This window comes from Tachypleus tridentatus, chromosome 1 (assembly GCF_004210375.1).
Source record: "Tachypleus tridentatus isolate NWPU-2018 chromosome 1, ASM421037v1, whole genome shotgun sequence".
In the NCBI taxonomy this organism is placed as follows: Eukaryota; Metazoa; Arthropoda; class Merostomata; order Xiphosura; family Limulidae; genus Tachypleus; species Tachypleus tridentatus.
This window is the reverse complement of record NC_134825.1, coordinates 14,364,866-14,379,635: the sequence shown is the minus strand read 5'-3', so window position 1 is coordinate 14,379,635 and position 14,770 is coordinate 14,364,866. Positions and strand designations below refer to the sequence as shown.

At 31.1% G+C, this 14,770-nt stretch overlaps 1 protein-coding gene across 1 annotated transcript; it reads right to left on the bottom strand.

Moving 5' to 3' along the window:
- Positions 1-2,750: 2,750 nt before the first annotated feature.
- Positions 2,751-3,632, bottom strand: LOC143225363 (solute carrier family 35 member G1-like). Its single transcript, XM_076454665.1, has one exon. The coding sequence runs from the start codon at positions 3,630-3,632 to the stop codon at positions 2,751-2,753; it is 882 nt and encodes a 293-aa protein (XP_076310780.1).
- Between the last annotated feature and the right edge of the window lie 11,138 nt (positions 3,633-14,770).

The following is a 14,770-nucleotide window of genomic DNA, read 5'->3' as shown; positions in this document are numbered from 1 at the left end:
CATATGTATATCACCAGCATACCTTTTTTGTTATTTCCTCGAAAACTAAGGAGTAGCTTGTAATAAATCAGAATGTTTAGAGAAAATATGATAATCATTGACTATACCAGGATAAGAAAAATTACCTCTATAATTTTCAGATAATAAATAATCACGAAATGTAAGAAGATTATAAGCATATACCAAATGAAATGTTTCATCCACAAAATTTATTTTAATTTATTCTAATTTAGATGGGATACTAACAAGCTATATATGTATAAATCAAGAAATTTGAATATTATTAACGATACACAAGAAGTGGTTCAGGAAACGGAACCCTTAAATACGATTTACACAAGGTTGTGGTGGCCATACTTTTCATAAAATGTTAATTAAAAAAAAAGAACTTACTTTCTGTAACAAATCATCTACATTCAGTCTGTTATGCACCATCATGTATATTGTTTAACGAAGACTCAGAACATAATAAACATCTTATGATTTTAATCCGTTCAATATTTCATTGTAATACGCAGAAATATTAAAGAGTAATTTTCAAGTGTTTACTTAATGTTGTTACGTTTTATTCTATAACACAATAAATTATATTTTGTTCGTTTTACAATAGCGACAGAATTAGCTGTTTCTGATCAGAGTTCTGATCAAATAAGATCGGTTAAAGTTCAGACATATACCAAGTTTTAATACCACCATGTTCAAATAACAAAGTGTGTAAACTTTTATAAAAGAAGAAATAATAATTTTTTTTAAAGAATTTGTAGGTGATTTTGAGACTATTTCAAGAAAGTAAGTCAAAATATTACCAAAAACGCAAAATCAATTTTGAAAGGTAAGATTTTCTATATGTATAACTTATTTTAGTGTTAAAACTTATTAAACTCTTTTATTGGTTCATTAAAATTCAGTTCCTAAATAATATTTACTTAATTTAAAGGATTTGATTGATAAGGAAGTTTTCATTCTGTCAAAATCTATCTTGCATCCCATGCTTGGAAATCTTTCGAATATTTATTTGTATTTCATGAAATGTTATACTGGAGTTATTTGCGCTAGTTTCTCTAATTTAATAGTAAAAGACTCGTGAGAAAGCAGCTGGATGATGACCACCATTTCTGGAGAACTTTTTTTTAACAAATAATGAGAGTGACCACCTTCACGGCTGAAAACTTGACCATATTTGATGTGAGTCGAACGCCTTAACTAACGGTCCATATAAAATGATCAGACACAGGAATTAAAAAAAGACTCTAAGTACCAGAGCAACCATCGACTGTCACTTGATACAATGTAAGTAAAATGGATAGTAAAAAATTTTGTATTAAAATATTGACTTCTTTTGAAAACCATTTTTTTTTCAAATGTATACAGTGTGGGTCAAAAATAAAGTATTTATGTTTAAAGAAAGTTTAATGAAATAAGTAAATATGTAGACTCGTATCACAGCATAAAGAAACCATTTGTTTTGTTTTTCTTACGTGGAACCTACAACGCATGCTCACATTATTGGAGAACACACTTGTATCAGATGTATACATATATTGTAAGAGACCCAGTGTAACTATAGACGATTTTAAGAAGACTGTGAATACATCATTTTATATTTTGAATAAAGGTAAGTTTTGTTTTTCTTTATATTAAACTTTTATGATAATTAAGTTGATAAAAAGATGAGAAAAGTTTAATATAGCGTTTTAACAGTGTAGTACACTTTAGATTAAATAATATGACAGTTGGGACTATTGTTTTGGAAATTAGAAGCTTGTATTAATCCTGCCATTAATATTTATTGTTAGTTAACAACAGCATCAAACTAAGATTACACATATACCATTAAATGATTGGTAATGATCACATTAAACACAGGTTTCCTCATACAAGAATAAGAAATAATGATCATATTTTTCATGAACTTCAGATTTCAGGAATTATAATCTTGAAAAAGTGATCTAAAGTTTACTATATTTTGGCAAACCATTCCTATTTTATAACAATGGACAAACAATAAGAAAAAAACACCATTTATCTACATTCTCTAAATCGAATAGAAAAATCGACTGTAACAGATAAGAACCCCAGAAATGATAAAGAGAAGTGCATTCGGTAATATACTATGGCTCGAACTTGGAGCCATATGATCAGTACCTCCAATATTAACCCAAAAGACCCACAAAGTAACTAACATGACTTAAAAAGAAATTAAAAATTCTTACAGCACCAGCTATGTAATATAAAGAACATTTAAATACTGAAACAAGAAACGTTCCATGATACAATAACAATAATAACTTAAAAATGAGACAATGTTTTACAACATATACATATAGTTTGTTATACAAATAAAGGAAATTGTGGTCATACCAATAGTTCTTGGTTCTTGTTAGAAATTTCCCATGTCTGGTGTAAACTATTCTGATAAATTATACATATGTATATATATTACTAGAAGGCTAAATTATTATAATTTAAGTTCACTTCAATATGTTTTTAGAAAAATGTTATTATTTCCTGTAACTTGTCATAGCAATATTTAAAACCAATTCTATCTTTCCTGTAACATATATCACTCCATTAAGGGAAAAACAACAACATATTCTTAACAGTAAATACCAGAACTTTCTCTTTATTGGTGCATCCAACGAAAGTGCCCTGAATTATTTGCTTAGACCGCTACATAAAATACAAGAAATAAGAATAATTACACTAGAGATACTCCAAATGTCTGGAATTTCTTTAAAGAAAAACAGTTGTCAGCAGAAAAGGAAAGTAATCTGAGAGGCTGCTCGAACAACAGAGAATAATCCTGCTTGTTCAATTTGTAGCCCTTTATAGCGGAAAACTAATCCAACTATCTCTATCAGAGAACAGAAAACAATTAATAAAGATGGTTCTCCGCACGGTATGAATGGAAGTTCTCCTTTCGAAAATGTAACAATTAAACTCATACAAATACCAACCCACCCATTATTTAACAAAATTACAATGACAGGAATGTCTTTCATTCTGTGCGTACAAATTATTTCAATAGCTGCAAATACAGTTTCGATGAATTGATCTGATGAAGCAACATTTCTTAAATTATCAGTTGCTGATATAATTTTCAATAAGCCATATGGTTCTTTTAAAAATATTCTAGCAAACACAGATACTATGACTGGATAACTAAAGAAGATGACACTCGCTTCAGCTACGGGTAAGAAGTGAAGTGCACTGTAGCGCGTATACAGAACCAATACGTGAGCAATGCTTTGACAGAGTAAAGTTTTTCTAGCAGAAGGTGGACCAAATGGTTTTATATTTTCATATGTGAAAAGTGGAATACTGTAAACTGTGAGAGGCATTGAATTAACCCAAATTACTTTGTCAACATCTAGATTTTTCAAGTATTTAACAATAGCATATACGGTAGAGAAGAACAGACAAGATAACATACTAAATAGTAGCCCTTTATACAAAGATAAACAACCAAGTAAATCACATTTGATATTTTTTTTATCTTTGTACAGGTGAAAACTTTCATCATCATCGGTTAGCAGAGAGTTGAAGAAGCCAGTTTCTGTTAATTTAATATCATTTCTGTTGCTCAATGTTTCAGAGATGTATTTTCTTAAACTTTTCTTATTAATGTCCATAATTGTTCGGTAGAGTCTCTTGTCGTTTCTGTCAGCTGTAGAGAACAATCATATACTACTTGTAGCACTAATTAATGCACACTATATTTAACACAAGTTTGTTCATAAATTTTTTTCTATTTCATTTAATTATTTGATCTTTTGTGTGATTAAATATTAGAAGAAAATATATGAATAAAATAAACTGTAAACTATATCATAAACATGATATGAAATGTAAAAGATTATATTAAAAAAAACACAGCAGTGAATATTGTAGTTCAACTATTATTTTACTAAAATATTTTCCCCTGTTGGGATAGTGACAAGTCTTTGGACTTACAACGCCAGAATCAGAAGTTCAATTCCCCTCGGTCGACATAATAGATGGGCCCATGTTGCTTAGCTGTGAGAAACACGGACGCACCCCAGAATGTTATAAATTTAAAAACGCCAAGTGAGTTTCCCCAACATGAACAAAATATGAAACGTATGTTAATTTGATAAAATCTTGAAATATTTTCATGAAAATAATAGGTAGGTGATAACAATCGTATTAGCAAAAGTAGATAGGAATATATAGAGAGATTTCGAAGCGTTAGAAATTTATCGAGCGAATTTTTATGCTGTTCTGTTGTAGATTAGGTACGCTTAAATTATACATTTTTGAAGAATATATACCTTAACCTATCTCAATTGGTCTTGTGAAAAACATTGTTAAACGTTAATATTGTTCTTCGGTGGTACAGCTGTAAATCTACAGAATTGTAACATAAATTTTCGTTGTTGTAAACTACTAGAGTTTAAGCATGTTTTGAAACTCACAAGAGGAATATATATATCTGCCTAATACTTAGGAAATTATAACATCGTAATCATGTATGTTGATGTAATATCTCAATAGACCAGGATATTAAGAGAGAACACTGGGGTTTCTTAGTTTTGCACCATGTTACCCAAACGTAGTGACCATCTTATCCAAGATTGCAGAACTATTCTGTGTTAAGGATAAGATGTGCAATGAATCAAGAGACGAACTTAAAAGGAGTTTACGAAGGTCTAAATGTTGTTCTCTGCTTTATTTTGGTAAAAGTATCAAAACCCATAACAGCCATGCTAGGATACAATCTTACTTCAAGTATGTTTCTCGGTGTCATAAAAGATGTAGTACACTGTTAACATTAATCATATAGTTAAAGGTTCACTATCTAGGTGTATTGAGTTATGCTGAATTAGATAATGAATTTTAAAAATCTAGAATGTGTGATAGCATGGTGAGTAACAATTTTGTGATGCTATGATTTATTCATATTATATTGCCTGGGTATACAACATAGAAGTGCTATGATTTATTCATATTATATTGCCTGGGTATATAACATAGAAGTGCTGTGATTTATTCATATTATATTGCCTGTGTATACAACACAGAAGTGCTGTGATTTATTCATATTATATTGCCTGGGTATACAACATAGAAGTGCTGTGATTTATTCATATTATATTGCCTGGGTATACAACATAGAAGTGCTGTGATTTATTCATATTATATTGCCTGTGTATACAACATAGAAGTGCTGTGATTTATTCATATTATATTGCCTCTGTATACAGCATAGAAGTGCTGAAAATTTGTTCTTGTGAAATATTGCCCCTTTGTTGAACTTTCTGACCCCGAAAACAGTCTTGTAGTTGAAAATACTGCAGAATTAACAACATCAAACCATACAGTTGGAGGCTACACTAATCGATGAATGTAATAATTGACTCTTTGGAGATCCAATAAGAGTAATTGAAAGAATTAGATCCAGTTTACGTGCATCTCATTGAATTAACTCGAATGATAAGTTATGCTTTTATGTCACACCCAGATATTGAATAGAATATAAGAGGATGTGTGCCAAGCATACCCATGTGAGAAATTTTACCACCTTTCATACATACTTTTTTCCAATGATAAAGAAATATGTGGAGTGGTTAAAGCATCTACTGTTATTTTAAATGTGATGTTCAAATAAACATCTAGGAAAGGTTGGAATAGTTACAGTGGATATTAGGTATGCAAAAATACATAAAACATGACAATAAATTCATCTATATACATTACAGACAATTCTCACGTGCACTGGCTTGACAAAGATTTACAGACGAATAATGATGAGCCAAAAAAAGATAAAGATGTTGTCTCGTGAAAGGGTTGAAAGTAATGAAACAATATGGAAAGGAAAAGTGAGATAAAGAGCTTTGTGACCTTTCCTTTCCAAGCTATTGATCAAAATATTATCGTGAAACATCTAAAATATATTGAATGATAGTTGATCATACATTGTGCAACTAAGACTAAGATTGTTATATAATTAAAAATAAATGACTGAAAGGAAGTAGTGATTATTTTTCACCATGTCAGTGAGTGACTTTTTGAAGTAAAATGTTATTTGGCATTATAAGAATAAATCTATTGATTTTGCCAAAGGTGTGAGTTCTGTGTCTGATCATTGCTAGGTTCTCCCACATAAATTTTAAGTATCTATGGATTATCCACATCTACTGTTGATTTATATTTTTTCTTGGTTTATATGGATATATACTGTAGAAATACAGGGAATATTAGTCCCGGCTTATGATAATTTTTCTTGAAAATTTTATGCCTTGTTTAACTCTTTCAGTGATTATTTATTTTGTGATGAATGGACATAAAAACAAAATGTGTTTTGCAACTCATGTACTGAAGTACATAGCGATACCACAGCTATCTACACATACATTATTGGAGGATAGCCAGAGAAGGTTACTTAAGTTAATTGCATCAAAGCAATGATACTCTGTTAAAAATATGTATTAAATGTTTCGTATATTGATAAATACACATAGTGATATATATCGAAATACATATGTGATTGTGGTCTTACACACATGTATGAAGTAATTCATGGGTGCTAAATAACGTAAATAAATCAATTACTAAACAAAGAACAAAACTGTTACAGAACAGCTGCATGTAATATGAGAGTAACTATGAACATAAAACTGGAATTTCTTATTTAAAAATACGATGCACGCGTTATTTGCATTAATGCTAGTGAGATAATGTTTCAATTTTGACAGACGTTTCGCTGTTACTAAATTTTCATGAACGAGTAAAGAAAATAAAGAAATTCGCATTGCATATGATAGAAAACTCGGTTCTACTTTTTGTTTTTTATTAAGGAAGTGCAAAATATGGCGATCGAATCAAACTGAAATATGTTCGAATATGTGAAATTATTAACAGTGAATGATATTCACAGAGAGTACTCAGATAGTGTATCAAAGATAAAGCTGAGACACTCAATATTTAACTTCTTTATTATGTTATGTTTTCAACCACTCTGATTGAAATATTTGAAACGTACACGGTTTTGTTCAGTATTTTCTTATTACTGGTATTTTTACAATGTGCAGTTAAAACGCATGAATGTGGAGATTATGAGTGTTCCGCCTGAGGTGGAAAAGAACAGCTGCTCTGTGTCATTGTATAATTTAAACATGACTAGTTCTAAACTTGTAGTTGCAAAAACGTTCATTGTTGAAAGATAATATATTAGTGTATTCTGACAATAAAATATCAGATGATGTTGCTCGTATAATAGGAACTCTGAGTTAGCTATTTAGTGTAGGAACCACATGTCTTTAGTCTGGAACCAATTACTTCCCAATTGGACCAGGGCTCAGTTATTGTAAGAACTAGACAATAGTGAAAAGAATATTAAGAGATTAGAGAGTAAGCTTTCTAGATGTTGTCTAGCAGAGTTCTAGCAGTACGGCTGTGTGTATTGGTAAAATGGATGCCCAAATGAACTCTGATCGACTGAGATGGTCACAAGCATTAGAGATACATACTTTCAAAAACACTGCACGACTCTTCCATTGTTATATTTATGACAACATGACTTGATGCACGAAAACACTCACAATGAACATTCCTTTCATAAACATCACAATCTCAGCCAATATTCGTATAGCCATTGAACAAACCCAACTAAAATCAACACAACAAAATTCATGTAAAACACTGAAAGACCTGTTAGTTTACTCTTCATCCTCAAGCCTGGCATGGCCAGGTGGTTAAGGCGATCAAATCGTAATCCGAGGGTCGCGCGTTCGAATCCCCGTCACTCCAAACATGCTTTCCCTTTCAGCTGTGGAGGTGTTATACTTTGACGGTCAATCCCACGATTCGTTGGTAAAAGAGTAGCCCAAGAGTTAGCAGTGGGTGGTGATGAAAGCTTCTTCCCTCTTGTCTCACACTGCTAAATTAGGGACGGCTAGCACTGATGGTCCTCGTGTAGCTTTGTACGAAATTCAAATTAAACCACTTACTGACAAAACAACTTTCAGTACACATTACAGTTTTCATAATAAGCAATAGTTATCGGCGTGGACTTTAAACATTTTTTGGGTGTGGTTAAACAGAAACAATCGAAAGGTGAATAAATATACAAAACTATGCAATATTTTGTGCAAAATGCTCGCATAAAGTTAGGAATGGGTAAGAAAAAAACAATGAAAGATTTTGAGGAATATATTTATGGGTTTTTAATGGAGGAATTATTTTAATTGATGTTATTAATAAAGTTTCTCTTATTTTTCGTCTGTTAATGTGATGCTCATGTTTTACTACGGTGATATTCTATTCTGAAAAACTGTGTTTATTTTTACTCATATTATCATGGACTTAGGAAGGTCTTTCTGTAATGCTTTATAGTGAGATGGATTCGTTATACACTTTTCTTAACATGCGTTCAATTTCTATTCCAGTGGTGAAAACGAATCCCTTGCTACTCTTTTCAAAATTTCTGATAGATGTACACTTATATTTCTAGGTGCAAGTAATTAGTTTTTTCTTTATTTCGGAAAATTAACTTTGTTTGTCTGTTCTTATCTGTGTTTTTTTTTAATGTATTAACTGTTTTTATAACTACTTTAGTGGGAAATCGGTCAACTGTAGTAAAACATTCAGTTAAGTATGTAACTTCTTTATAAGTGTTTTCTTTTGTGCATGTTGTGTATTCTAAATTTAGAATACCTTTATAGGGTGCCTTTCTTCCGCTGGATTATATAATTAGAAAATTAGTTTATGCAATTTCCGCTGCATGTGTTTTTGCTATGAGTTTTATGCGTGAAACATTTTGGGGAGAGCGTGTGAGTGAATGTTTGAAAAATTAATCGTATCGCTATTTTCGTGTTCCTCTGTGAAATGTTTGTTATTCTGTGGATTATTTGTGTGTTAGAGAAATTATGTTTTTTCATCTTGACGAGTAAAATCACGGAAAATTTCACCTATATATTTAAAACAATTACAGGTTTCCATTTGGAAGTGATTTGTCCGTGCTGTTTTATGCGATGTAAGAAAAGAACGGTGAAAGTACAGGATAATCAATGTGTTGTAGAGGATGAGCTGTTTTTAATGGGGTCTAATTTTGGAAAAATACGTTTGTGAAATGCAATTAAAGTTGCTGTAAAAGTTGAAGATAGAATGTTATAATGGTACAAAATTGTGAGTGAGTTTTTTCGGTTTTATGTACGTTTGATAAACCGTAGCTTTTCGTGTTTTAGCTTGGTTTGTATACAAAATAATATATATATATATATATATATACAAAGTTCAAAGTTTTCTTTTAATTGCATTTTGAGTAGTTTATTGGTTTATTTGTTGTATGTTGAACTAATGAACTAAGATCAATATTTGACTGAATAAACTTAGACATATCATTCAATATACTTACCATTAAGGAATCATAATGTTTGGTTGTTAGTATAATGATTGAGTTTACTTTATCAGCTCCTTGAATGACAAAATTTTCGTTGTTCCTAAAATGTTTGACGTCTTCTCTTTCTTCTAATGTCAAATTTTGATTATAGGTTTAACTTTCTTCAGTATTTTAATTTTTTTTCCAATGTTCACCTATGAAGTTTTTCATTAACCTCTTTTGGGTATGGTAGGGAATTGCTCATTAAACTGTTTTTTGGAATATTATATGTTTCTCATTTTGTTCTTTGTCCTCAGGTGAATAAAACCCGAATTCCTTTTGTGATTTTGACTTGGGATTAGTTGCCTTTCATTGGATTTGCGATTTGGTTTTATTGTTATTTTCCTGCTTTTTTTAAGTCTGTTTTTTTATTTTTCAAACCTAATACTGTGAAAGTGAAAGTAGTTAGTACGTAATTTACACGTGTGTTCTGAACTCTATTTGACGAAATAAATTATTATTGTCATCTTTTTTTTCAATACTTACTGTAATATATCAACAAATAGGCAGATGAAATGGTATGTCTTAAATATTATCAGTTATCTTTGAATAGCATGAAATTTCATTCCTTTACAAATATATATAACTTAAGGTGTCCCAAATTTGGAAGTGGTGTTAATTCCAATTTATATTCACATAATTATGCTAAAGAGGAATAATTTACCTCTATATGTTGACTAAAAGTGAATGAAGGATTCATAAAATGCTATTATTGAGTTTATTGATAATATTATTGATTTTTATTATAAACAAGCTAATTGATATTATAATTTTATTTTAAAATAAATATGCCACTAAAAATAGAAAGATAGTCATCCAAACCTAGATATTAACAGAGAAAAGAAATGTCCTTCCTAGATCACCTTATAGCCCAGTTACCACAAACAAGACTGCCGTCTCTTGGATTTGTCATTAGAAAGAATTTGTCACGTTTAAAATTCGAAGTACAGGCGAATTAAACAAAAAAGTTCCTGTCCACAAGAACACAATTCAAATTTTCTGAAATTTCAAGGCAAAGATGGTCATCGTGAAAAGCAATGAAAATGAAATTGAAAACTCTTTTGAAGTGTTTAAGGATTTTAGAAGAAGTAAGACACTGTACTGGATAAACGACACATTTTCTCAGAAAACTCTCACATTCTTGAACAAAGCAGACAGATCATTTGACATTAGGACCAAAGACATATTTTAATTAATAAAAAATGATCAGATCTAGTGAGGATAAGGATAAAAACATTCTGTTTTTACAATGCCGTAGAGAGGGAAAAGGTAGTGATTTTGAAAAGTGACAAAATTTAAGAAGATCAAACACAGTAAAAAAGATAATAAAAATATTGGAGAAATGAATTAAACAGTGGAAACAGGAGAAAGAAGCAAGTTTAATTTTTGAAAATGAATAAGAGCAGAAGATTAGTTTAAATGAACATCAGACAAAAGATGATGATGCTACTGTCCTACATGATGAAAATGAAAATACTGGTGAAAATTACAGTTGCTGTGAATAATATCATTCTCTTAAAAAACAAGGAAAACACCAGTGATGATAATAAAATAATTTTCTAGACCGCAATCTATCATCTCATGTAAAATGTCGTCTCGATTACAACTAACGATAAAATTGGGGTGCAGTCTACATTTGAACTCACAGGTACTATCTTGAAATTCAGTGAAGTTGACATTAACAATGTCAGTCTTTCTGGTCAAGAGATCAAAGTAAGAAATGGGGAATTATAGAATCTGAAAGTGCAAGTATCAATGAAGACATGTTAAGTCAAATTCAGGTCGTGCAGTTAGTGCCACTACTATATTATGAAAACCATTTGATTTCCTCTCAGGAATAATTCAAGTACCTTCTTCAAAAGGTGATGAATAGGCAGTTATCCAATAAAATCTTTTTGAATGTTATAATATCATAGATCAGGACATGGCAGTTTGATGCGACACCACTTTATCCAACACAGGTCAGCACAATACAGTAATTGCCAATCTGATGAGAATTTTGGAAAAAACAACTATATTGTGGTTCATATGCCATGATCACGTTTTTAAAATACACACTTCATATGTGATGGAGGCTTTGACAGAGCAAGAGACTAAAGGCCCAAGAAAGAAAATGTTTCATGTTTTGGAACAAATTTGGCTGAAATGTTCCACAATGTAAATAAGATGGAAAATATAATCAAGTTTCTTTCGCACTTGATTCAGACTAGCTTTCAAAATTTTGAACAAGCATTGAAAAGCCAAAGATTTTGTAACTATACACCCAATGTAAATACATTTTAGAGAGGAGATGTCCTCAGTTTTAAATTTCACCAGCCTGGAGCTTGTCATGAAGTCAGATTACTGGCAAATGCCATTTATCTGATTGTAATTTTGATGACATATGACATCATCATATGATAACAAATGGCTTATAACTGCTACAGTAGTATTTGTTTCATGCTGACATGCCTTATGTTACCTTAAAAGTTGCGTTTCAGTTAAAGCTTTTAAAATTTACTACGACCTCACACATGATCCGATGTTTGGTGATATAGCAGTGAAAATGACTGAACGTTTGAGGCGGCATACATGGTACCTGAATCCTTAGCTGGTTTTCGTTTCATTACGTGATAAAGTCCTTCCATGTGATGACAAAGTAGCTTGCATGATGAAGCTGCAGATATATGTACTTCTAATAAACATAATTAATAACACTTGGTAAACGAATAACCTATATAGGTATATACATATGTGACTTATCCTACTTAACCTGGTCCATAATGGCCACGTGGTTAGGGCACTCGACTTGAAATCTGAGGGTCACGGATTCGAGTCCCCCTTACACCAAAAATGCTCATCCTTTCAGCCATGGGAAGTTATAATGTAACAGTCAATTCTGGTATTTGTTGGTAAAATAATATCCCAAGAGTTTCCTTTCCTCTTGTCTTACACTGCTAAATTAGGGAAAGCTAACAAAGATAGTCTTCATGTAGCTTTGCACGAAATTGAAAACAATCCTACTTAACGAAATTACAGCTTCGCAAATGGAGTTTCATATTATCCATTGCTTCTAGTACACTGTTTGTTATGTTATTAGAGGCAGTAGTAACTACTTTCACGCCATTCGTGGGTTTTTATAGAACTACTCGAGAATCTGCATGTATCACTCAGGGTATTTGATATATCATCTTCTTACTGAGGCGATAACTTCACTTCTAGTGTCTTTAACTGAGACGTCCTCAGTATGTTATTATATTCCCTATGACATACATTGTTGGCTGTGTATTGCTCAAGTCCCGCATGTTCTCCAAATTTATAAAAGATTCTAGATCGTAACAATCAACAATGTTTTATGTGTATACCTAATACTAGCGATTGATAGTATTATTTCAAAGCGGAGTTTGGTAAGTATTCTAGTCTCTCGGGTGATTTGTACAAAAGCAGCTCACCAAAAGAGTAGAATATTATCATTATTGGTCATCTGCAGTGAGTGTGGTATAGGCCTAAGAAGATATAATTGTGATTAACGCTTGTTAATAAAACTACAGAATTTGACCCGCAACGTTTATAGATTTGGAAGATTACAAATTGTTGAACTTCAGCGAGTTACGAAGGATGTTAGAATTTCTACCAGGACATTAAATATCATAATCGGTAAAAGTTAGCGAAGCCAACTACTGTGAAGCCAATCAAGCTAGTTAGCTTAAGCGAGGTGTGACATTATCAACTCAAAAATAATTTGCTTGTTGTGAACCTGGATCGTCGATAAAATATTCAGTTTTGGACCATATATAAAATTCGGTATTGTCCATAAGTTTGTAAAACTATTGTATATAAACCATTATTTGCAGCAACTGTTTACAATAACCCGTTATTATAAATTGTATTGTTTTGATGTTTATGTATTAACATATATTTCTGTCAAAAAAAGAAAGTTGTATGTATGATCTTGTTGGCAAATACAATAAAAATTGATATATGTTCACATTTAATTAACTTTTAAACATAAATTCAAATTTCCATCTATTTGAAATAGTAATACATTGACATACCAAACATAATAAATCAGAGATTAATCGAAAATAAATTATAATACGTAATAATTTCGACATTCCAATTTCGATCATCTTTCCTAGTTCCATCAGTTAAACCTTCATATTGATAAAGTTTGTTGTTTTTACACTTTCTGCAACCTACTAATATGCACAAACTTGTTTTCTTTTACAATCTCTTGCATCACAAAATTAACTGGACTTCTTTGCCTTATGTCTCTAAATGGTCCTTTCCGTAACCTTGCCAACTTATTAGTGTTTCCCTTCTTCCCAATAGGGAGTGTTTAACAGTACCTTGTCTCCTAACCTGATTTCACAAGTTTATCCTAATTTGCTAAATTTTTTCTCCACATTCAACACCTTTTGTTAAACGGTTCTAAGCTCATTCGAATGCTAACTGCATTCATTGTAATAATTCTTCTTTATAGTCGTAACCTACTCCATAAGTTACTTTTCTAGAAACTAGTATATCTTGTACCAATAACATAACATGTATACCATGTAATAATCTGAATTTTTTTCAACACTTCTATATCCTAGTAATAACAGGGGGAACTGTTATCCCAAGTTTTTTTTATCATTCCCACAGTGTTGAAATGTCACATCAACGAATGTATATTGAGGCTTTCTAGTAAACCATTAGCACCTCGGTTATAACATAGACATGAAGTTACTGTTCTCTATCTTCTAATAAAAACGAACTACAGCGAAGTATTCCTGCTCTACAACCGAATAATTTATATTAACTTTTCCTAACTGTCAAGATTATTAAGTTATAGGATGTTATTTTCCATTTTTATCTATTAATGATAATACTGCGCCAATAAAAAAAATCGAAAAGAACTTGTGTTAAGGAAAACTCCTTAATTCAAGTTTTAAGTTATTAAATAAATGATTTCAATAACAACACAAATCTATACAAAGTCATTATAGTTTTAGTTGCTATTAAAAGAAAGGCTGGAATGAGTGTAGAATTGTTTGTGAATTTTAAGTTTGATAAAACTCTGTGTGATATCAGGACCGAAACCCCGAGTTAAAGCAGTGTTTTTAAGTTGGTTAACCTCAATGTATTGTACAAGTTAGCTTTGTTAGTACAGAATTCTATTGGACAGTTTACACGAGTATCGTTTATGGAATTTTATTGTGACAGATGGTGATTAGACCTGTGATCTGAATAAAGCAATGTTTCTCCTTTATATGTTCGCAATCGTATTTTTGTTTTCTCATATAACTTTAATATCCACAAGGAAAGAAAAAATTATGATTCTATTTCTTGTGTAAAGTTTGTGATATTTGGTTTCGTATTATTTAGAAATACATCATAGTTGACATACTG

Coding starts and splice junctions, on each gene's coding strand:
- LOC143225363 (XM_076454665.1), bottom strand. CDS start 3,632: ATGGACATTAATAAGAAAAGTTTAAGAAAATACATCTCTGAAACATTG.